At 48.3% G+C, this 25,197-nt stretch overlaps 1 protein-coding gene across 1 annotated transcript; it reads left to right on the top strand.

The window, feature by feature from the left end:
- Nucleotides 1-5,150: 5,150 nt before the first annotated feature.
- Nucleotides 5,151-24,972, top strand: LOC141056802 (uncharacterized). The gene is made up of 2 exons (XM_073553285.1): nt 5,151-5,325; nt 24,035-24,972. Exons 1-2 carry the CDS (start codon nt 5,289-5,291, stop codon nt 24,970-24,972), a joined length of 975 nt encoding a protein of 324 aa, XP_073409386.1. The 5' UTR covers nt 5,151-5,288.
- Nucleotides 24,973-25,197: the final 225 nt, after the last annotated feature.

The raw sequence follows: 25,197 nt of genomic DNA, 5'->3' as shown, positions 1-25,197 counted from the left end.
AGCTACAGTCTGAGGAAAGGGCTAAAAAGCCTTCACTAGACCCCTGTACAGCTGTATAATGAGGCCCAGGCTTTATAGTGAAGGGACAGGAGTGAGGGCCTGTTCCCAGGAGCTACAGTCTGAGGAAAGAGCTAAAAAGCCTTCACTAGACCCCTGTACAGCTGTATAATGAGGCCCAGGCTTTATAGTGAAGGGACAGGAGTGAGGGCCTGATCCCAGGAGCTACAGTCTGAGGAAAGAGCTAAAAAGCCTTCACTAAACCCCTGTACAGCTGTATAATGAGGCCCAGGCTTTATAGTGAAGGGACAGGAGTGAGGGCCTGATCCCAGGAGCTACAGTCTGAAGAAAGGGTTAAAAAGCCTTCACTAGACCCCTGTACAGCTGTATAATGAGGCCCAGGCTTTATAGTGAAGGGCAGGAGTGAGGGCCTGTTCCCAGGAGCTACAGAATGAGGAAAGGGCTAAAAAGCCTTCACTAGACCCCTGTACAGCTGTATAATGAGGCCCAGGCTTTATAGTGAAGGGACAGGAGTGAGGGTCTGTTCCCAGGAGCTACAGAATGAGGAAAGGGCTAAAAAGCCTTCACTAGACCCCTGTACAGCTGTATAATGAGACCCAGGCTTTATAGTGAAGGGACTGGAGTGAGGGCCTGTGCCCAGGAGCTACATTCTGAGGAAAGGGCTAAAAAGCCTTCACTAGACCCCTGTACAGCTGTATAATGAGGCCCAGGCTTTATAGTGAAGGGACAGGAGTGAGGGCCTGATCCCAGGAGCTACAGTCTGAGGAAAGAGCTAAAAAGCCTTCACTAAACCCCTGTACAGCTGTATAATGAGGCCAAGCCTTTATAGTGAAGGGACAGGAGTGAGGGCCTTATCCCAGGAGCTACAGTCTGAGGAAAGGGCTAAAAAGCCTTCACTAGACCCCTGTACAGCTGTATAATGAGGCCCAGGCTTTATAGTGAAGGGCAGGAGTGAGGGCCTGTGCCCAGGAGCTACAGTCTGAGGAAAGGGCTAAAAATCCTTCACTAGACCCCTGTACAGCTGTATAATGAGGCCCAGGCTTTATAGTGAAGGGACAGGAGTGAGGGCCTGTTCCCAGGAGCTACAGTATGAGGAAAGGGCTAAAAAGCCTTCACTAGACCCCTGTACAGCTGTATAATAAGGCCCAGGCTTTATAGTGAAGGGACAGGAGTGAGGGCCTGATACCAGGAGCTACAGTCTGAGGAAAGGGCTAAAAAGCCTTCACTAGACCCCTGTACAGCTGTATAATGAGACCCAGGCTTTATAGTGAAGGGACTGGAGTGAGGGCCTGTGCCCAGGAGCTACATTCTGAGGAAAGGGCTAAAAAGCCTTCACTAGACCCCTGTACAGCTGTATAATGAGGCCCAGTCTTTATAGTGAAGGGACAGGAGTGAGGGCCTGATCCCAGGAGCTACAGTCTGAGGAAAGAGCTAAAAAGCCTTCACTAAACCCCTGTACAGCTGTATAATGAGGCCCAGGCTTTATAGTGAAGGGACAGGAGTGAGGGCCTGTTCCAAGGTGCTACAGTCTGAGGAAAGGGCTAAAAGCCTTCACTAGACCCCTGTACAGCTGTATAATGAGGCCCAGGCTTTATAGTGAAGGGACAGGAGTGAGGGCCTGTGCCCAGGAGCTACAGTCTGAGGAAAGGGCTAAAAAGCCTTCACTAGACCCCTGTACAGCTGTATAATGAGGCCCAGGCTTTATAATGAAGGGACAGGAGTGAGGGCCTGATCCCAGGAGCTACAGTCTGAGGAAAGGGCTAAAAAGCCTTCACTAGACCCCTGTACAGCTGTATAATGAGGCCCAGGCTTTATAGTGAAGGGACAGGAGTGAGGGCCTGTTCCCAGGAGCTACAGTCTGAGGAAAGGGCAAAAAAGCCTTCACTAGACCCCTGTACAATTGTATAATGAGACCCAGGCTTTATAGTGAAGGGACAGGAGTGAGGGTCTGTTCCCAGGAGCTACAGTCTGAGGAAAGGGCTAAAAAGCTTTCACTAGACCCCTGTACAGCTGTATAATGAGGCCCAGGCTTTATAGTGAAGGGACAGTAGTGAGGGCCTGTTCCCAGGAGCTACAGTCTGAGGAAAGGGCAAAAAAGCCTTCACTAGACCCCTGTACAGCTGTATAATGAGGCCCAGGCTTTATAGTGAAGGGACAGGAGTGAGGGTCTGTTCCCAGGAGCTACAGTCTGAGGAAAGGGCTAAAAAGCCTTCACTAGACCCCTGTACAGCTGTATAATGAGGCCCAGGCTTTATAGTGAAGGGACAGTAGTGAGGGCCTGTTCCCAGGAGCTACAGTCTGAGGAAAGGGCAAAAAAGCCTTCACTAGACCCCTGTACAGCTGTATAATGAGGCCCAGGCTTTATAGTGAAGGGACAGGAGTGAGGGCCTGTGCCCAGGAGCTACAGTCAGAGGAAAGGGCTAAAAAGCCTTCACTAGACCCCTGTACAGCTGTATAATGAGGCCCAGGCTTTATAGTGAAGGGACAGTAGTGAGGGCCTGTTCCCAGGAGCTACAGTCTGAGGAAAGGGCTAAAAAGCCTTCACTAGACCCCTGTACAGCTGTATAATGAGGCCCAGGCTTTATAATGAAGGGACAGGAGTGAGGGCCTGATCCCAGGAGCTACAGTCTGAGGAAAGGGCTAAAAAGCCTTCACTAGACCCCTGTACAGCTGTATAATGAGGCCCAGGCTTTATAGTGAAGGGACAGGAGTGAGGGCCTGTTCCCAGGAGCTACAGTCTGAGGAAAGGGCAAAAAAGCCTTCACTAGACCCCTGTACAGCTGTATAATGAGACCCAGGCTTTATAGTGAAGGGACAGGAGTGAGGGTCTGTTCCCAGGAGCTACAGTCTGAGGAAAGGGCTAAAAAGCCTTCACTAGACCCCTGTACAGCTGTATAATGAGACCCAGGCTTTATAGTGAAGGGACAGGAGTGAGGGTCTGTTCCCAGGAGCTACAGTCTGAGGAAAGGGCTAAAAATCCTTCACTAGACCCCTGTACAGCTGTATAATGAGGCCCAGGCTTTATAGTGAAGGGACAGGAGTGAGGGCCTGTTCCCAGGAGCTACAGTATGAGGAAAGGGCTAAAAAGCCTTCACTAGACCCCTGTACAGCTGTATAATGAGACCCAGGCTTTATAGTGAAGGGACTGGAGTGAGGGCCTGTGCCCAGGAGCTACATTCTGAGGAAAGGGCTAAAAAGCCTTCACTAGACCCCTGTACAGCTGTATAATGAGGCCCAGGCTTTATAGTGAAGGGACAGGAGTGAGGGCCTGATCCCAGGAGCTACAGTCTGAGGAAAGAGCTAAAAAGCCTTCACTAAACCCCTGTACAGCTGTATAATGAGGCCCAGGCTTTATAGTGAAGGGACAGGAGTGAGGGCCTGTTCCCAGGTGCTACAGTCTGAGGAAAGGGCTAAAAAGCCTTCACTAGACCCCAGTACAGCTGTATAATGAGGCCAGGCTTTATAGTGAAGGGACTGGAGTGAGGGCCTGTGCACAGGAGCTACAGTCTGAGGAAAGGGCTAAAAGCCTTCACTAGACCCCTGTACAGCTGTATAATGAGGCCCAGGCTTTATAGTGAAGGGACAGGAGTGAGGGCCTGTGCCCAGGAGCTACAGTCTGAGGAAAGGGCTAAAAAGCCTTCACTAGACCCCTGTACAGCTGTATAATGAGGCCCAGGCTTTATAATGAAGGGACAGGAGTGAGGGCCTGATCCCAGGAGCTACAGTCTGAGGAAAGGGCTAAAAAGCCTTCACTAGACCCCTGTACAGCTGTATAATGAGGCCCAGGCTTTGTAGTGAAGGGACAGGAGTGAGGGCCTGTGCCCAGGAGCTACAGTCTGAGGAAAGGGCTAAAAAGCCTTCACTAGACCCCTGTACAGCTGTATAATGAGGCCCAGGCTTTATAGTGAAGGGACAGGAGTGAGGGCCTGTTCCCAGGAGCTACTGTCTGAGGAAAGGGCTAAAAAGCCTTCACTAGACCCCTGTACAGCTGTATAATGAGGCCCAGGCTTTATAGTGAAGGGACAGTAGTGAGGGCCTGTTCCCAGGAGCTACAGTCTGAGGAAAGGGCAAAAAAGTCTTCACTAGACCCCTGTACAGCTGTATAATGAGGCCCAGGCTTTATAGTGAAGGGACAGGAGTGAGGGTCTGTTCCCAGGAGCTACAGTCTGAGGAAAGGGCTAAAAAGCCTTCACTAGACCCCTGTACAGCTGTATAATGAGGCCCAGGCTTTATAATGAAGGGACAGGAGTGAGGGCCTGATCCCAGGAGCTACAGTCTGAGGAAAGGGCTAAAAAGCCTTCACTAGACCCCTGTACAGCTGTATAATGAGGCCCAGGCTTTATAGTGAAGGGACAGGAGTGAGGGTCTGTTCCCAGGAGCTACAGTCTGAGGAAAGGGCTAAAAAGCCTTCACTAGACCCCTGTACAGCTGTATAATGAGGCCCAGGCTTTATAGTGAAGGGACAGGAGTGAGGGTCTGTTCCCAGGAGCTACAGTCTGAGGAAAGGGCTAAAAAGCCTTCACTAGACCCCTGTACAGCTGTATAATGAGGCCCAGGCTTTATAGTGAAGGGACAGGAGTGAAGGCCTGTGCCCAGGAGCTACAGTCTGAGGAAAGGGCTAAAAAGCCTTCACTAGACCCCTGTACAGCTGTATAATGAGGCCCAGGCTTTATAGTGAAGGGACAGGAGTGAGGGCCTGTTCCCAGGAGCTACAGTCTGAGGAAAGGGCTAAAAAGCCTTCACTAGACCCCTGTACAGCTGTGTAATGAGGCCCAGGCTTTATAGTGAAGGGACAGGAGTGAGGGCCTGTTCCCAGGAGCTACAGTCCGAGGAAAGAGCTAAAAAGCCTTCACTAGACCCCTGTACAGCTGTATAATGAGGCCCAGGCTTTATAGTGAAGGGACAGGAGTGAGGGTCTGTTCCCAGGAGCTACAGTCTGAGGAAAGGGCTAAAAAGCCTTCACTAGACCCCTGTACAGCTGTATAATGAGGCTCAGGCTTTATAGTGAAGGGACAGGAGGGAGAAAAGTGGGGAAAGGAGCCGGACTGCCCATCACTAACCTGCAGAGCCGCACTCCACATATATGGCTGCTCTGTGCACAGGACCTGTGATGAGGTCACAGGAGGGGAGGAGTCAGCGGTCACATGATCAGGGGCCTCACTGTCTGCCACATCCCCGCCTAACCAGAAGACATGACATGTGACTGGATGGTACAGGACCTGCGGTGACGTCACGATTACGTCCACAAGGGGAGGAGCCAGAGAGTTAGCATGCTGGAAGCTGCAGGAGATAGGAAACTTGTGAGAGGTAATGGAGGGAACATGGGGAGGACAGGGGGTGAGATAGAGGGGAGCGAGAGGGTGCAGGGGGTGTGTGATAGAGGGGAGCAGGAGGGTGCAGGGGGTGTGTGATAGAGGGGAGCGAGAGGGCGCAGGGGGTGTGTGATAGAGGGGAGCGAGAGGGCGCAGGGGGCTGTGTGATAGAGGGGAGCGAGAGGGTGCAGGGGGTGTGTGATAGAGGGGAGCGGGAGGGCGCAGGGGGTGTGTGATAGAGGGGAGCGAGAGGGCGCAGGGGGTGTGTGATAGAGGGGAGCGAGAGGGCGCAGGGGGTGTGTGATAGAGGGGAGCGAGAGGGCGCAGGGGGTGTGTGATAGAGGGGAGCGAGAGGGCGCAGGGGGCGTGTGATAGAGGGGAGCGAGAGGGCGCAGGGGGTGTGTGATAGAGGGGAGCGAGAGGGCGCAGGGGGCGTGTGATAGAGGGGAGCGAGAGGGCGCAGGGGGTGTGTGATAGAGGGGAGCGAGAGGGCGCAGGGGGCGTGTGATAGAGGGGAGCGAGAGGGTGCAGGGGGCTGTGTGATAGAGGGGAGCGGGAGGGTGCAGGGGGTGTGTGATAGAGGGGAGCGGGAGGGCGCAGGGGGTGTGTGATAGAGGGGAGCGAGAGGGCGCAGGGGGTGTGTGATAGAGGGGAGCGGGAGGGCGCAGGGGGTGTGTGATAGAGGGGAGCGAGAGGGCGCAGGGGGTGTGTGATAGAGGGGAGCGAGAGGGCGCAGGGGGTGTGTGATAGAGGGGAGCGAGAGGGCGCAGGGGGTGTGTGATAGAGGGGAGCGAGAGGGCGCAGGGGGTGTGTGATAGAGGGGAGCGAGAGGGCGCAGGGGGTGTGTGATAGAGGGGAGCGAGAGGGCGCAGGGGGTGTGTGATAGAGGGGAGCGAGAGGGCGCAGGGGGTGTGTGATAGAGGGGAGCGAGAGGGCGCAGGGGGTGTGTGATAGAGGGGAGCGAGAGGGCGCAGGGGGTGTGTGATAGAGGGGAGCGAGAGGGCGCAGGGGGTGTGTGATAGAGGGGAGCGAGAGGGCGCAGGGGGTGTGTGATAGAGGGGAGCGAGAGGGCGCAGGGGGTGTGTGATAGAGGGGAGCGAGAGGGCGCAGGGGGTGTGTGATAGAGGGGAGCGAGAGGGCGCAGGGGGTGTGTGATAGAGGGGAGCGAGAGGGCGCAGGGGGTGTGTGATAGAGGGGAGCGAGAGGGCGCAGGGGGGTGTGTGATAGAGGGGAGCGAGAGGGCGCAGGGGGGTGTGTGATAGAGGGGAGCGAGAGGGTGCAGGGGGTGTGTGATAGAGGGGAGCAGGAGGGTGCAGGGGGTGTGTGATAGAGGGGAGCAGGAGGCTGCAGGGGACAGGGGTGCAGGGTGCGGGAGATGGAGGGGTGCAGGGTGTGTGCAGTTCCAGCTGCCAGTGACAGGTGAGTGATGGGAGTGGCGGTGTTGCACTGATCAGACATTGATCACCCATCCTAAGGATACGGATCGGTCATCAGTGGTAAAGTCGTGGCCTCCGTACACAATCTTATCCTGTCTGTCGCTCAGTGGTCGGACATGTTGCTCGTGCAGTGTGTGAGTGACAGGCTGTTCTGTGCATTCGGGGCTGTCGGGCTTAGATCTGACTCCTCGAGCAGCGGTCAGTGATGTGGCTGATGGGGTCAGTGACTATAATGGGGCAGAGTCGGCCTCTGCGCGGTCCTCCATCATTTTTGGCTGGATACACCTAGCTCAGGCAGGTGATGACCAAGGAGGCGTCTGGCTCCAGATTGTACAGCGAGCCCAAACATCCCGCCAATACCATAAAGGGGCGCTCAGACTTAGAAGTCTGTATTCACGCTGTGACGGTTCCCTGGTACCAGAGAGCGACCCCGTGCCCTTACACATGTGATTTCCTACCTGGGGTCACAGGCCGGTCCCATGTATCCGGCGTCTCTCAGTAATAGTGAATTGATGGCATTTGTTTCTCAGTGATGACCTTGAATAACCCGTGACCTTCCGAGGGTTTTGTATTGGGTGAAGTGACGCCTCGTCAGTGACACAAAACTGGAGAGAAACAATGTAACAACGTGGATGACCCGTGAGAGAACAATCAGTGGCTTCTCTCAGATAGTGACACACGGTGTGCTAATCTAGGGGTCAGAGTGTCGCCGAGCGCGCTGAGATCTGCCGGTGTGGCTGACCGTAGTCTAATGTGTATGGGGACAGTAACTACTCTGTAATGGGAACGGCTCTTACCAGCATCTGTCACTCAGCTGTGTATAACCACGTACGTGTAAGATGGTGCCAATGTCACCAGTGTCCGGTCCGTGCGTCATCAGTGTACGGTCCGCGAGTCATCAGTGCACGGTCCGTCTGCCATCAGTGTACAGTCCGCGCATCATCCGTGTACGGTCCGTGTGCCCGTTTTTACCATCAGTTATCGTCAGTGGTTTTCACAGCTGGATAAATAAATGATGGCGCCTCTGTTATACTTTGCAGTGTTAATCACAGGCAGCACACGGATGGCGCACACGCTGTATACTAATACTACCCATGTGATGGGTTTTCTGGACCCATAGACTTGTATTAGCACTTTTGTTGTACTGTAAAAAAACGGAGAAATCTCTGTAAGTTTTGCCCAGGCGCACAGTGAGAAATCACATCCATGTGGCCTCATAGACTATAATGGTGTCCTGTAGGTGTGAAAACTCCCGATAGAATTTGTCCGTGTGACACTGACGGCTGCAGGAGACTGTTGTCTGACTTCCCAATAGGGGGAGCGACCACTCACAGCGCCTCGGGCAGCATCACTGCCAAATACGGCACCGGGTTGGGTCGTCCTTCACACATATAAATTCTGACATTAGCATATAATCACATATAGGTCGGGGTCAGACATGAGAGAAACTCGCACGAGGCGCACACCTCAATACCCGGCACTGCCGCCGGCACTCGGGACCGGAGCATTTAGCTCCATGGATTTCTATGTGCTGTGGTCCGAGGGCCGGCGGCATTGCCGGGGATTGAGGTGTGCGCCTCGTGCGAGTTTCTCTCATGTCTCACCCCGGCCTCAGCCGGACTCGGGAAGGGGGGAAATAACCGAGATTTGGGCATTTTAGCTCCTTGTGTGGAGTCGATAGCACAATCATATGCCGCCATATAGTAGACGGCCGGTAACTGGCAATAATTCCCTCGTGTGGGGTCTTTTTCCCTCCAGAGAAATCACACGTTACATTCCACACATAACACTGTGTAGAGAAGGCGGCGCGGGGTAATTGTGCCAGTAGTGAGGGGCAAATAATGGCGGGAATGTCACTGACTGAGGAGAAGGCTCCGTGGAGGTCTGCACTCCGGAGATCATGTGACCCCTGACTCCTCACCTCCTGTGACCTCATCACAGGTCCTGTGCACAGAGGAGCCATATATGTGGAGTGCGGCTCTGCAGGTGGAGGGATGTGGAGATTCCCCATTACTGAGCGCGGGGGACATTAACCCCTTCTGCACTGAGACTCTTTATAAGAATCATCACGTTTCTGTTTCCTGTAATAGATACATACGACCCCACTATGGAAGACAGGCAGTGAGGAGACGGAGTGTTCTCATAGTACAGGGTCCCTTTCTTGGCCCCACACAGTGTAATGCCCCCATTATGCCCCTGTAAGCAGGGTTCTGCCCCACACCCAGCTGCCTCGGCACTTTACCATGGCCGGTTCCTCAGATTCCTCCCCGCACCCCTTTCCTTTGGGGCTATGGCCTTTATAATAACAGGAAGCTGCGTCATCAAGGTCACCTGTCTAGATGGTGCACCAGGTCTCTTCCTCCCTGAAACTCTCCCTCTTCCCATTGATTCCACATGGTCCCGTCTGGACGGCAGATGGCAGTCTATGTACAAATGCCGCACAGCCCTGAGGATTTTTTCTTATGACACTCCTTATGCAATATATATGATGCCGCTCACACAGTATAATCTTCTCACAGTATCACCATCCCACCACACACAGTATAATCTTCTCACAGTCCCACCACACACAGTATAATCTTCTCACAGTCCCACCACACACAGTATAATCTTCTCACAGCATCACCATCCCACCACACACAGTATAATCTTCTCACAGCATCACCATCCCACCACACACAGTATAATCTTCTCACAGTACCACCATCCCACCACACACAGTATAATCCTCTCACAGTATCACCATCCCACCACACACAGTATAATCTTCTCACAGTACCACCATCCCATCACACACAGTATAATCTTCTCACAGTATCATCATCCCACCACACACAGTATAATCTCACAGTACCACCATCCCACCACACACAGTATAATCTACTCACAGTACCACCATCTCACCACACAGTATAATCTTCTCACAGTATCACCATCCCACCACACACAGTATAATCTTCTCACAATATCACCATCCCACCACACACAGTATAATCTTCTCACAGTACCACCATCCCATCACACACAGTATAATCTTCTCACAGTATCACCATCCCACCACACAGTATAATCTTCTCACAGTATCACCATCCCACCACACACAGTATAATCTTCTCACAGCATCACCATCCCACCACAAACAGTATAATCTTCTCACAGTATCACCATCCCACCACACACAGTATAATCTTCTCACAATATCACCATCCCACCACACACAGTATAATCTCTCAGTATCACCATCCCACCACACACACTATAATCTCACAGCATCACCATCCCACCACACACAGTATAATCTTCTCACAGTATCACCATCCCACCACACACAGTATAATCTTCTCACAGCATCACCATCCCACCACACACAGTATAATCTTCTCACAGTATCACCATCCCACCACACACAGTATAATCTCACAGCATCACCATCCCACCACACACAGTATAATCTTCTCACAGTACCACCATCCCACCACACACAGTATAATCTTCTCACAGTATCACCATCCTCCCACACACAGTATAATCTTCTCACAGTATCACCATCCCACCACACACAGTATAATCTTCTCACAGTACCACCATCCCACCACACACAGTATAATCTTCTCACAGTACCACCATCCCACCACACACAGTATAATCTTCTCACAGTATCACCATCCCACCACACACAGTATAATCTTCTCACAGTATCACCATCCCACCACACACAGTATAATCTTCTCACAGTATCACCATCCCACCACACACAGTATAATCTTCTCACCGTATCACCATACCCCCACACACAGTATAATCTTCTCACAGTATCACCATCCCACCACACACAGTATAATCTTCTCACAGTATCACCATCCCCCCACACACAGTATAATCTCACAGTATCACCATCCCACCACACACAGTATAATCTTCTCACAGTACCACCATCCCACCACACACAGTATAATCTTCTCACAGTACCACCATCCCACCACATACAGTATAATCTTCTCACAGTACCACCATCCCACCACATACAGTATAATCTCACAGTACCACCATCCCACCACACACAGTATAATCTTCTCACAGTATCACCATCCCCCCACACACAGTATAATCTCACAGTACCACCATCCCACCACACACAGTATAATCTTCTCACAGTATCACCATCTCACCACACACAGTATAATCTTCTCACAGTATCACCATCCCACCACACACAGTATAATCTTCTCACAGTATCACCATCTCACCACACACAGTATAATCTTCTCACAGTATCACCATCCCACCACACACAGTATAATCTTCTCACAGTACCACCATCCCACGACACACAGTATAATCTTCTCACAGTATCACCTTCCCACCACACACAGTATAATCTTCTCACAGTATCACCATCTCACCACACACAGTATAATCTTCTCACAGTATCACCATCCCACCACACACAGTATAATCTTCTCACAGTATCACCATCTCATCACACACAGTATAATCTTCTCACAGTATCACCATCCCACCACACACAGTATAATCTTCTCACAGTATCACCATCCCACCACACACAGTATAATCTCACAGTATCACCATCTCATCACACACAGTATAATCTTCTCACAGTATCACCATCCCACCACACACAGTATAATCTTCTCACAGTATCACCATCCCACCACACACAGTATAATCTTCTCACAGTATCACCATCTCATCACACACAGTATAATCTTCTCACAGTATCACCATTCCACCACACACAGTATAATCTTCTCACAGTATCACCATCCCACCACACACAGTATAATCTTCTCACAGTATCACCATCCCACCACACACAGTATAATCTTCTCACAGTACCACCATCCCACCACACACAGTATAATCTCACAGTACCACCATCCCACCACACACAGTATAATCTTCTCACAGTATCACCATCCCCCCACACACAGTATAATCTCACAGTACCACCATCCCACCACACACAGTATAATCTTCTCACAGTATCACCATCTCACCACACACAGTATAATCTTCTCACAGTATCACCATCCCACCACACACAGTATAATCTTCTCACAGTATCACCATCTCACCACACACAGTATAATCTTCTCACAGTATCACCATCCCACCACACACAGTATAATCTTCTCACAGTACCACCATCCCACGACACACAGTATAATCTCACAGTATCACCTTCCCACCACACACAGTATAATCTTCTCACAGTATCACCATCTCACCACACACAGTATAATCTTCTCACAGTATCACCATCCCACCACACACAGTATAATCTTCTCACAGTATCACCATCTCATCACACACAGTATAATCTTCTCACAGTACCACCATCCCACCACACACAGTATAATCTCACAGTATCACCATCCCACCACACACAGTATAATCTTCTCACAGTACCACCATCCCACCACACACAGTATAATCTTCTCACAGTATCACCATCCCACCACACACAGTATAATCTTCTCACAGTATCACCATCCCACCACACACAGTATAATCTTCTCACACTATCACCATCTCATCACACACAGTATAATCTTCTCACAGTATCACCATCCCACCACACACAGTATAATCTTCTCACAGTATCACCATCCCACCACACACAGTATAATCTTCTCACAGTATCACCATCTCATCACACACAGTATAATCTTCTCACAGTATCACCATCCCACCACACACAGTATAATCTTCTCACAGTACCACCATCCCACCACACACAGTATAATCTTCTCACAGTATCACCATCCCACCACACACAGTATAATCTTCTCACAGTATCACCATCCCACCACACACAGTATAATCCTCTCACAGTATCACCATCCCACCACACACAGTATAATCTTCTCACAGTATCACCATCTCATCACACACAGTATAATCTTCTCACAGTATCACCATCCCACCACACACAGTATAATCTTCTCACAGTATCACCATCCCACCACACACAGTATAATCTTCTCACAGTATCACCATCTCATCACACACAGTATAATCTTCTCACAGTATCACCATCCCACCACACACAGTATAATCTTCTCACAGTATCACCATCTCATCACACACAGTATAATCTTCTCACAGTACCACCATCCCACCACACACAGTATAATCTCACAGTATCACCATCCCACCACACACAGTATAATCTTCTCACAGTACCACCATCCCACCACACACAGTATAATCTTCTCACAGTATCACCATCCCCCCACACACAGTATAATCTTCTCACAGTACCACCATCCCACCACACACAGTATAATCTTCTCACAGTACCACCATCCCACCACACACAGTATAATCTTCTCACAGTACCACCATCCCACCACACACAGTATAATCTTCTCACAGTATCACCATCTCACCACACACAGTATAATCTCACAGTATCACCATCCCACCACACACAGTATAATCTTCTCACAGTATCACCATCCCACCACACACAGTATAATCTTCTCACAGTATCACCATCTCATCACACACAGTATAATCTTCTCACAGTATCACCATCCCACCACACACAGTATAATCTTCTCACAGTATCACCATCCCACCACACACAGTATAATCTTCTCACAGTATCACCATCCCACCACACACAGTATAATGCTCCGAAAGTACCGCCATCCCCCTACATAGTAAAATTAAAATGTTCCCACAAGAGCAGCTTGCCATACACACAGTATATTGTTCCCACAGTACTGCCATCCCCCCACTTTCTAATGTTCCCACAGTATTGCCCCCTACATGCACAAGATGGTACCATCTACCCCACCGACAACCTTACAGCTAATTATCATATACTCACTTCGCCTCATTCTTGGTGCAGATACTAATGAACCCAGGATCTATGAGATATTTACCATACAGTAGTTGGATAGGCAGGAGTGTATCATCCATAAAGGTAGCCCACTCGGTTGCTATGACGCCCATACATTGAGAGGGCTCGTGGGGTTTGGTATTGGTCACCCTCTCCTTCCCATCATCACAATTTCAGAGATATCCACACTCCCATGACAGTGATACCATTGAATAGAATAGTGAGTCAGGGAGTCAAAAGCTCCTGCTCCCCCATTCAGCCTTCACCTGTGAGTCTGAGACTCCGTGCACTGCAGGCACAATGGCGTCACTACATCACACCTGTAGTATGGAGCCTCAGTACTCACACCGCACAGACTGGAGCAGGTCACCTCGGGAACGGGGTTGGGTGAGTAGTGTGTGTTTTTTTAAAATCAGGAATTCTGGAGGCTTAATATGAAGAGAAGAGCTGTTGGGACTCTCATACTGAATGTGTGGCTGGTACGGGCCATTATACTGAGTAAGGGGTTGTGGTGGACTGTAAGTTCCTCCATACTGACTGGGGGTCCTTATTTTCTGTAGCAGGTTGTGGTGGCCATAATACTGTGTGAGGTGCTGTGGGGGCCGTGATACTGTGTGGGATTTGTGGAGGCCACCATACTGTGTGGGAGCCCTCATACTGAGCTACATGGGCACACAGGAGAACTAATTCCTTGTGATTAGTGACCTTTGGTCTATCTGATTGCAGACTTGAATTGATATGGTGTTGTGTGCCAGGAGGGAGACATCAGATAGTGCGTTCTGATGTGAAGCAAAGATATAATGGCAGTGGGAATCTGGATTCCAGGCAGGGAGCATAGTGGAGACACAGAGCAGGAAGAGGTCATTAGCTCTGAAGGAAAGCAAAAATGAGAATTGGGAATTTGTCTCCGCTACGCTCCAGGCCTGGATTACGAAGAGTAGGGTGAGGTCCTTAGCTCAGGTTTGCTGGACTATTGTGACTTATAACAAAAGTTATGTACCGCCACAGGAAACCGGAAAGTTCCTGACTCTGCATAATGCAGAAGAAGCATTCATAAAGTGTGACAACTGCAATGTGATGTATATACTTCTCATCAAGTTCTTGTTAAGTAATGTAAAGTTTATTTTTGAACTTTTGGTCTCCCTCATTCATCTCCATAACCTCTGGTCCGGGTCTGTCAAGTACAACACCAGCATGTGATCTGCAGAGTCGGGAGATATGACTCCTCCAAATATATATATGTATATACCGGGTCGGACTGGTGTGTCTGGGGCCCACAGTGGGAATGGACCCTAGGAGCCCACCCTACAGCTATATGCAAATATCTGTCAGTCGTTGTCCTGATTATAGTGGACCATTGACTGTAAAATGCAGGCGGCTCCTGCACATCTATTGTGCGCCCCCATAACTGGGATGTATAATTGTGGTAGATTACAGTAATGGGGTTCTTTGGTTAAAACAAGTTATTATTGATCCATGGGCTCCACAAGATAGGTGATTACTTAGATCCAACCATTAGAAACTGCACCGATCAGAAGAATGAGGAAGTTTTATTGTTGATAGGACACTTATCACCATTTTAAAATGGTGTGGCAGGTCTGATGTCATGATCAAAGTCGGGGTTTGTTTCTTGCTATTCTCTCCCTGGCCTGGTCGTGTGGGGGTTAACTTTCTCTGCCTCGTTTTGGGATCTGTTTGACTATTTCAGTTCCCTGCTGCCTGCAGGCAGCGTCAGTTATAGTTCCTGCCCCTGGCTTGACCGGCTGACTCCGTTACACCCTGATTTGTTCTCTGCCCGTTTCCTGAGCTCCCATGCCTTCCCCACTCCTGCTACCCTGCTCATCTTAGTGTCTGCTCCCAGTGCTGTGATCTCTTGGTATTTGACCCGTCTTGTCCTCTGACCTGTGTTACTGTCTCACGTCTCTGGCATCTCTGCTCCCGACTGGCTCTGACTTCTCTGGCTTGTAGCTGACCACATGTATTGCTCTTTCTTTGTACTGTGTTCCCTGTCCATTATTGACCCGGCTCGTCTGACTAATCTCTTGCCATGTAGTGGCACCTGTGCTGCTGCACTGTGGTGCTATGCTGTGAGTGCAACCTTTCTTCTCTCATCAGCACCCCCTGGTGGAGGTTAAGCACTACTGCGCTACAGCAGCATTACATTATAACTGACCAGAATATTTAAAGGTGTTTATCATTTTTTTCCCATGGTTATGGATCTGCTTCGTAACTTGGCGGATCAGGTGTCCAGTTTGACGCAGATGTTGCGGGAATTGTTGGTAGAACACCAGGCCCTGGCCACGTCCCATACTCAATTGCAGAAAGAGTTTATGCAGACTAAAAGACTGTGCTGGGTGTCCCCCCATGTTGTTGGTAGGACTGGTGATTCTGTAGATGTCGCCTTGCACTCTCCCGAACCCTCAGTCAAGCTACCTGACACCTTTTCTGGTGAGAAGGATAAGTTTCGTACGTTCAGTGAGAGTTACAAATTATTATTTGACCTCGATCCTGTGGGGATGAGAGTCAGCGGGTGGGGATAATTATATCCTTGCTCTGGGAGGATCCTCATTCCGGGGCTTTCATGCTGCCCCCTAATGCCCCTGAACGGATGTCGGTGGATAGGTTTTTTGAGTCCTTAGGACTTATCTATGACGAACTGGACCATGTCAGGTTGGCAGAGGACACTATCATGGGTCTTGTTCAGAGAAAGCGCTCAGCCGAGTGGTATTGCTCGGAGTTTAGACGATAGTTCCCCGAGGTGTCCTGGAACGACTCTGCTCTCAGGTGCCAGTTCCTGAGGGGACTGTCTGATCATCTGAAGGATGCTCTGGCTCTCCATCCACCACCTAGTTCCTTGGAGGAGGCTATGTCTCGGGTCATCCGGATAGATCGAAGACTATGGGAGAGGGGTGTTATGCAGCTAGAAGTTCCATTACTTCTAAGTAATCTCAACGTTACACTACATTCCGAGCCCATGGAGTTGGGGGCCACCACCGTCAAGGAAAAGGAGAGGAAACGACTATGGAAAGAGAGACTCTGCTTCTACTGTGGTAGTTCGGGACACTGGAAAATGGACTGCCCCTCCTCCCTTCCCAATGTGCCGGGAAACGCCTAAGTCTGGGTAACTATTCAGGAGGTTGCCCAGACTCTCAGGTACCTTTTTCCTTAGACCTCGTTCACACATCAGGTTTTCGCCGTCAGGCGTGATCCGGCGCTTTTGACGAAAACTGGATCCGGCGAAATGCAATGCCGGATCCGGTTTCCCCCCCATTGACTTGCATTTGCGCCGGATCGCGCTGGATGGCCATGCGTTTCATCCGGTTTTCGCCGGATCCGGCAATGTGTCGCAATCCGGCGTCCGGCTTTTTCACACAATGAAAGCCTATGAGCGCCGCAATGCGCCGGATCCGGTTTTTTTGGTCTGAGCATGCTCAGTAGCTCTGCCCACAAGACACATATATAAAAGCATGACAGTGGGACCCTCAGCCACACCCAACATGCCACCCAAGACAGCAACCAGGCGCAGGAGAAGGCAGGAGACCACTGCAGCAGCAGCACCATCAGCACCACCCCAAATGGAGCAGCATGCTGAACAACGGGAGGGGAGTCCAGCAGCAGATGAGAGATGGTAATTATCAAATCCCCCCTTCCTCCAAACTAGGGCCATGGAATATCAAGATATTCATTGGCCCTTTGTTTCTCTTTATTCAACAGCCGCCCAAGAGATGCAGCAGCAGCAACAGTGGCAGCACTGGCAGCACTTGCAGCAGCAGCACCACCCACAGGCATGGAGTCTGGCCAGCAGGAAGATAGCACATCTTCTTCTGGGAGCCCTCCCTCGCATCGTCAGCGTTTGACGGTAAGTTTTTATTTCCAAAATCCATCATCTCTGTAATATATGTCTATTCATTGCCTTTTATTTCAAAACAGGAATCACAAGATGAAGAGGAGCTCCCAGAAGAAGAAGGAAGGGGTGGACAGACACCTGGAGTGGGCTCACAATTGGTAAGTTTTTTGCATCAAACGCAGAAACACAACATCACACTACACACAACACATAGAAAACAATGTTCTGCAGACCACACACAGCAAACAAATGCCTACATCCAAAGACATAACATTTTTTGTTTTCTTCTCTAGTCTTCCCAATCTGGTGCTCGCCCAAGAGGTCCTCGCAGTGCCTCCCAGGGTCGTCGGCGACAGCAACGCGGCGGTCACCAGCGTATAAGTATAAATATTTTTGCTTTGTTTTTTTGCACTTTTTATTTCATTTCTTTTGTGGAGGCTAATTATGTTATTTTTGTCTTTTTCTTTAACAGCCTTCACAGCGTGCTCCCGACTCTGACGGTGAGGATGGAGGGATTGATGTGGACCACCTCATCGATCTCGTCAGAGAAAGGGAGCCGCTCTGGAATATGGCTGACCGCCGCCACGCTGACCTGATCGTTACCCGACGACTCTGGGGGGAAATCTGTTCGCTCCTTGTGACCCGCTGGGAGGACCTCGATGTTCGGGCCCAGATTACAGAGCGTAAGTATATACAGTACCGGTTGCTTGATGTAAACCAGTGTTTCCCGAACTCCAGTCCTCGTGGTCCCCACGGATCATGTGTTCAGGATTTCTATTTACTATGGAAATCCTGAAAACATGACCCCTGGGGACCATGAGGACTGGAGTTTGGGAAACACTGATGTTGTATACTAACCACTTTGTCCTTTCTCGTTTCAGGGGACAGAATTGTGAAGCGGTGGCGGTCTGTGAGAGATCGTTTCAAGAAGGAGTTCAATAAAGAGATGCGGGCCCCGAGTGGATCTGGAGGACGCAGGAGCAAGTACAAGTACGCACAAGCCCTGTCGTTCCTCCGGGATACAATGGTCACCAGAAGGTAAATATTACACACCACATGTGACAAAAAAATGTTTAGATGTAACTTTTTTTTTTCAGCCAGGGCCATACCATGTCAGTATTTTAATTGTTTTTTTTTTCTCTTTATTCCACAGCATGGTGAGCAGCACTCGGGAGCCTGCACGATTGGACCCTTCTGAGGCGATCCCTGAGGAGACCGGCACCGAGGGACACTTCGACCGCCCCGGTACATCTGCACCTTCCCAGCCTTCCCACACATTCGACCCATCTGTCCCATCCACCAGCACAGGAGCATCGTGGCCGCCTACATTGCATGAAGCTGCTGGTGAGGAGATCGCTTTCCCTTTACCCCACCCTTCTGCCCCTGCCACCTCTAGTACACCTGCGGGTACTGGGCGGCAGAGGGGTCAGGAAAAGACTTATGCACCAGAGTTCTTGCATCTGAATGCATCTTTCCAGAACTGTCTAAAAGTCTTGTCAGAGCAAATCTCCGCAGGCTTTCAGCAGATCAACTCCAGCATTCTGGAGGTGAAGACACTTCTGCAAACCATGCATTCAGAAGCAAGATCTTCGCCAAACCACACCTTTTTCAGGTCTGTTGTGGAGCGCATGGCAACACTATCTCCTACCCAGCAGATGCATGTAATGCATTCATGCCACGGTGCTCTACAGCAGGTTACCTCCCAACCTCCACCTCCCACCACTGTAGTTCCTCCACCTGCACCCCCTCCAGCCACTTTCCATCCTCCCCCTCCTATTACATCTGCACCCCCTCCAGCCACTTTCCATCCTCCCCCTCCTATTACATACCAGCAACCTGCCCAGTACCAGCAACCTCCCCAGTACCAGACATCTCCCCACTTCCAGCAACCTGCCCCGTACCAAACTCCTTCCCCGTACCAAACTCCTTCCCCGTACCAAACTCCTTCCCCGTACCAAACTCCTTCCCCGTACCAAACTCCTTCCCCGTACCAAACTCCTTCCCCGTACCAAACTCCTTCCCCATACAACTTTCCATCAACATCATCTGCTCCTACAGTCCCTGCCCAACCCTCCACTCCACCGCCCACCACCTCTTCTGCCTCCCACATGTCCACCCATTCTGTAGCTTTTTCCACACCTTCACCTCTAACTGTTCCTTCCCCACCACGATCCCAGTCCTCTCTCCACACTCCCATTGTCGAAGTGTCCCGCAGCCCCTCCAGCAGTATTTCCACCCCACACTACACAGATTTATGATGTGTTTTTTAATAAAAATGCCCATTTGGTTGGTTTCAAACCTTTATTAAAAAAGTTTTTTTTAACTTGAAAACCAGTTTACAAAAAAAAAATATTTTAAATAAAAGTTAAATTATTGTTTACACTGGTTGTCTGTCATTTCTTTCTGCGGCGAAATATGTTTAAAAAAAAGGTTAAATACAGGGTATTTAAAAGGTAAAAAGGTATTCAAAACCAGGTATATAACTGTGGGTAAATTTTAGCTTTTTGCCACAGTTGTGTTCCTGGTTGTGTTTGAAGCAAAGTATTTCACCTAAAAAGTTGTGTTTATTGTTGGTGATTTCCTAACAATGTACACAACTTTTGTTAAAAGGTGAAATACTTTGCATAAAACACAACCAGGTACACACCTGTGGCCTAAAGCTAAAAATAGTAAGACCATGACAAGATAGCCAACTTTGGTTGGCAAAGGTATATACTGTTGGTACAGAAGGTACACAAGTTTGGTTTGGGCACAAATCTTTCACACTCTGTCATCCTGCCAGTGTACTCTGCCTTGAGGTGACATAAAGTATAGTGCAAAATTGTCCCTCATTACTGAAACCGTCACAGAACTTCTAGTGGTAATGTCATGGTAATCTTGCAAGGTGGTTTCTTCAGAGGTGTCCTCAATGGAAATGGGTTCCTTGCAGATAACAAAATTGTGGAGTACCACGCACGCTTTGATCACCTCGTCCACAGTTTCTGTCTTGAGGTTGATCGCAGTCAATAGGACCCGCCATTTGGCTGTCAGAATACCAAAGGTACATTCAACCATTCTTCTTGCTCTTGTGAGGCGGTAATTAAAAATGCGTTTTGGTCTTGTCAATCCTCTGCTAGCGTACGGTTTCAAAAGGTGTTCTGACAGCTGGAAGGCTTCATCCCCTACACAGACAAATGGCATAGGTGGACCAGATGTTTGCGGCAGCGGTCTAGGTGGTGGGAACTGGAAGGTGTTTCCATACAGTTTACGCCCCATGGCAGACAGTTTGAAAACTTGAGAGTCATTGGAGCGGCCATAGGCCGCAATATCAACCGCAATAAATTTGTATTCCGCGTCAGCGATGGCCATGAGGACAATTGAAAAATATTTCTTGTAATTGAAATATTCCGATCCCGATCCGGCTGGCTTTACAATGCGGATATGTTTCCCGTCTACAGCGCCCAAGCAGTTTGGAAACTGACATATCTGTTGAAACTTGTCAGCAATTTCAATCCACCTCTCTGTTGTGGGCTCTGGTAAAAACTCTTCAGCTAAGGAGTCCCACAGTGCACGGCATGTGTACTTCACTATTCCAGATATGGTGGAAATCTCGAGTCTGTACTGGAAATGCAGTGACGAAAGGGATTCTCCAGTTGCAAGAAATCTGTGGGGAATTAAAAAACAATCAATTAGTTTTAAATCACGGCATTACATACCAAAACTGACCTATAACACTTGGAGATACAAACTACCACCAACAAGATTGCAGTGATGCGATCACATCCAATAAATGTGGCTTACCTTAAAGTCACCATCAGACGCTCTGCGGGTGAAACAGAGAAGCGGCAATAGGTGTCCGCTTTTCTTATGGTGTGCAATGCGCTCCACCAAGTAATCAAAATTCTCCATTTTCATCCGAACATATCCAAAAAATGTATCCGGGTTTCGTCGAAGGTCCATGCAGAGTGTAGAATAGACCCCACGCGTCATTCTCTTGGCTGTGATGGGGTGGATCCACAAACGTCGTCTACGATGCCTGATGCGCTGCTGTCTCGCTCTCTCCTTCTCCAGAACAATCACCCTCAAACGATTCGCCTCCGCTGTAAAATCCGCCAAATTCTTCAAAATATTTCCAATGACAACATCCATCTTCGCCAGTAACTTGCTCTTCTCTCCAACCTGCACTTTCTTCTCTACAACCTGTCAAAGAAGGGCTGTAGGAACATGCTATATATAGTTTTCCAGTAGCCAATCCCGTTCGGAAGGCCACAAGGGGTGTTTTTAAAAACCGGATCCGGCGTAATCCGTCGAAAAACGGATAGAAAAACGGATGAACCGGATGAGACGGATCCGGTTTTGTCTGTCAAGATCAAGACGGATCCGGCAGAAAACCGGATCCGTCACATCCGGTTTTACAAAACATTTGCCGGATCCGGCGTTCGGGCACGACGCCGGATCGCGCCTGACGCCGAAAATCTGATGTGTGAAAGTAGCCTAAGCCTCACAATAACATATTGTGCCCAGCTTGTGTCTCTGGAGACCTCCCCCCACCTACCCCCGGAAATTGTTAAGTCAGCTCTACTCAAATGTGTCTGTCACTAAATAATCCAAATGCTTGAATGTCAAAACAGTTCAAAAACGTGGTTCTGTGTGGAAGATTGTAAAGCCGTCATGGAGGCATAAGGCTGGCAGTGATGGGCATTGTGGGTAATAATAGCGGGGATCATGCCTCATTCCTCTCTAGGAACATACACGACATCTTCTCTGGGGGTTCTTTCTTGTTTCAGTTACTGGGATGAGTGCAATAAAATGTCGCTCAGTGAGTCTTCTCACATCTTCACATTCTAAAGGATTGGCGGGGACAAAATTTTCAAAAACAAGATTTTCAGTGACCTTTTCCTGATACTCAAGGAAAGTATCTGCATTTCCGGCTTTTTTGTATAACACAAAAGAATTTTATGTGGCCACCTGAAACAAATACATGACTAACTTTTTATACCAGATCTATGATTTTCTTGATACCTGGAATGGCTGTAGAACCTGATCTGCAAGGTCCACACCCCATATATTTGTTGTAGTCAATGACAGACACAGGTTTTGGAGTAGTGGATCCCTGTTGGTCTGCAGTGGCCCTTGTGGCATCTGTGTGGATCGAGCTCAGGATAAAATATATTTTTTATCCTTATACTTAAGGACAAGCAGCTCTCCATTACGTTAAAGCCTCTGACTGCCCATTTCAGAACTCTTTGCTGAGCAATGATTGTGGAAACCCCTGACACTTTTTGTGAATGGTCCCACAAGCCCCTATGTTATGTTCAACCAGACTTTTAAATAGAGGTATGCTGGTGTAGTAGTTGTCAACTTACAGATTGTAGCCTTTTTGTAGAAATGGAGTTATCAGCTCCCAAACCATTTTTCCAGATGTCTCCAGATAAGTAGGGCATGGCTTGAACAGGGCTGTTGGACCAATAGGACTGAATGCTCATTTTTTAACAAGCCCCATAGCAAATGTAAGTCCTAAAAATGTTTTCATTTCTAGGACATTAGTTGGTGTCCATAAATTTGACCTAGCATAATAGGATCGTGGATTCTGGCTGATGAATTGGGACGCATATAAATTTGTAAGACAATATGCTCTAGCAAGCTATCTGTCATAAACAAATTAAAAAAATAATTGGTCCAAAATTTTCCACCTCCACATTTATACCAGGAATGGCATTAAAATTAGGGATGAATGGAGTAGCCGAATCCGAAGCCTCCCATCTGGGAAATGCTACAGCAAGAGGCAAAGCCCCTTGGACATTGATGTGCGCCAATTCACGAGCACTAGGGACAGCGCTAGTACTGGGCATTGTTCCCTGAGTTGGAGACATTTCTCCAGAAGCGCTATTTGTCCTTCTTGTTGTACTGGTCCTTGTGTGTGAGGATGGACCAGAATCACTGCTCATTTCTGAGCTATCACTGTCGCTGCTACTAAAGCCCTCGAAATCCACATCACCATCTGACACTGCACTTTCTTCACTGTCAGAGCATAAAAGCGCATAAGCCTCCTCTGCTCTATAATACTGACCGGCCATTTTATTCATTTTTATTTTTTTTCTGGAAATAGAAAACTCTGACATGACTGATGTGACATGACCCAATTATTGGGGAGACAATTGAGAAAAGCCTAATTCTTTATCCTAATCCTAACTTTAGCCTAACAGTAACCCTAATTATAGCATTAAGTGTAATCTGCCTTATCTGTTTTTCTATTGACAGATGATGGACCTGAGTGGGGTCTTGTTTTTTCTGAGATGAGAATTGGTATTATTTTTGCCTACATAACATTGATTGGTTTCTTTTTATTTGATATTTGGGAGGCAGAATGAACAAACAGTTGAACACCACACACTACTGGTTCATCCAACAAGGTTTTCTATTAGACTGTGAACTGTCATTGTCTTGGTAAATAATTAAAGTTTTTTTACATAGCTTGCTATTTTTATGGACAGTTTAAGTAGAAATGTTCAAAAATATAAAACTCAAGGATATTTTATTAAAAAATAACAATTGTTTTTTATCTTAGCAGATGACTGTACCAGGAGATCAGAGGGACAGCCGACATCTTCAAGTTTTAAATCTGATGATCTTGAGATCCTACAAGATACAACTGAAGTGATTGCCATTACTCCAGATATATCATCATCCATTCACAGCAAAGATCTGTCATCTGATCCTATGAAACAGGTCCCATCTTCTGATTCATTACTGACTACTAAGGAAAATCAAAGTCACAAAAGAGGCAATAAAAAACAAACTGCTCCTAAAGCAAAGAAGTCATTTTCATGTTCAGAATGTGGGAAATGTTTTAACAATAAATCTCATTTTGTTACTCACCAGAGAACTCACACAGGGGAGAAACCTTTTTCGTGTTCTGAATGTGGGAAATGTTTTAGCCAGAAAGCGATTCTTGTTAGACATCAGAGCATTCACACGGGGGAGAAGCTTTTTTCCTGTTCAGAATGTGGGAAATGTTTTAATCGGAAATCAGATTTGGTTAATCACCGTAGAACTCACACGGGGGAGAAGCCTTTTTCCTGTTCAGAATGTGGGAAATGTTTTAACCTGAAATCACAATTGGTTAATCACCAAAGAACTCATACAGGGGAGAAGCCTTTTTCCTGTTCAGAATGTGGGAAAACTTTTAACCAGAAATGTCATCTTATTAGTCACCAGAGAACTCACGCAGGGGAGAAGCCTTTTTCCTGTTCAGAATATGGGAAATGTTTTAACTGGAATTCACAATTGGTTAATCACCAAAGAACTCACACAGGGGAGAAGCCTTTTTCCTGTTCAGAATGTGAGAAATGTTTTAACCGGAAAGCGCTTCTTGTTAGACATCAGAGCAGTCACACAGAGGAGAAGCCATTTTCATTTTCTTCATGTGGGAAATATTTTACTTGGAAATCAACTGTGAATAAACATCAGAGACGTCACATAGGGGAGAAGTCTTTTTTATGTTCATAGTGTTGGAATAGTTTTAACCAAAATTGAATCTTCTTAAATGGGTTGTCTCTTGTCATTCCTCATGTTTGCTGACAAAAGGATAAAACTAAGCTTTATTAATTCCAAATGTAAAACTGTACCCATAATTCACCCCCTGAAGATTAGTTAATAGGTGACTAATAGAAAAAACATGTACCCCACATCTCAGTATATAGGTAGAGGTGACGTATACACACTCACTCTCCA

The sequence above is a fragment of the Dendrobates tinctorius genome, unplaced genomic scaffold, assembly GCF_039654945.1.
Source record: "Dendrobates tinctorius isolate UK_male_01 unplaced genomic scaffold, ASM3965494v1 ptg000200l, whole genome shotgun sequence".
Lineage (NCBI taxonomy): Eukaryota > Metazoa > Chordata > Amphibia > Anura > Dendrobatidae > Dendrobates > Dendrobates tinctorius.
This window is presented reverse-complemented; position numbering and strand designations above follow the sequence as displayed.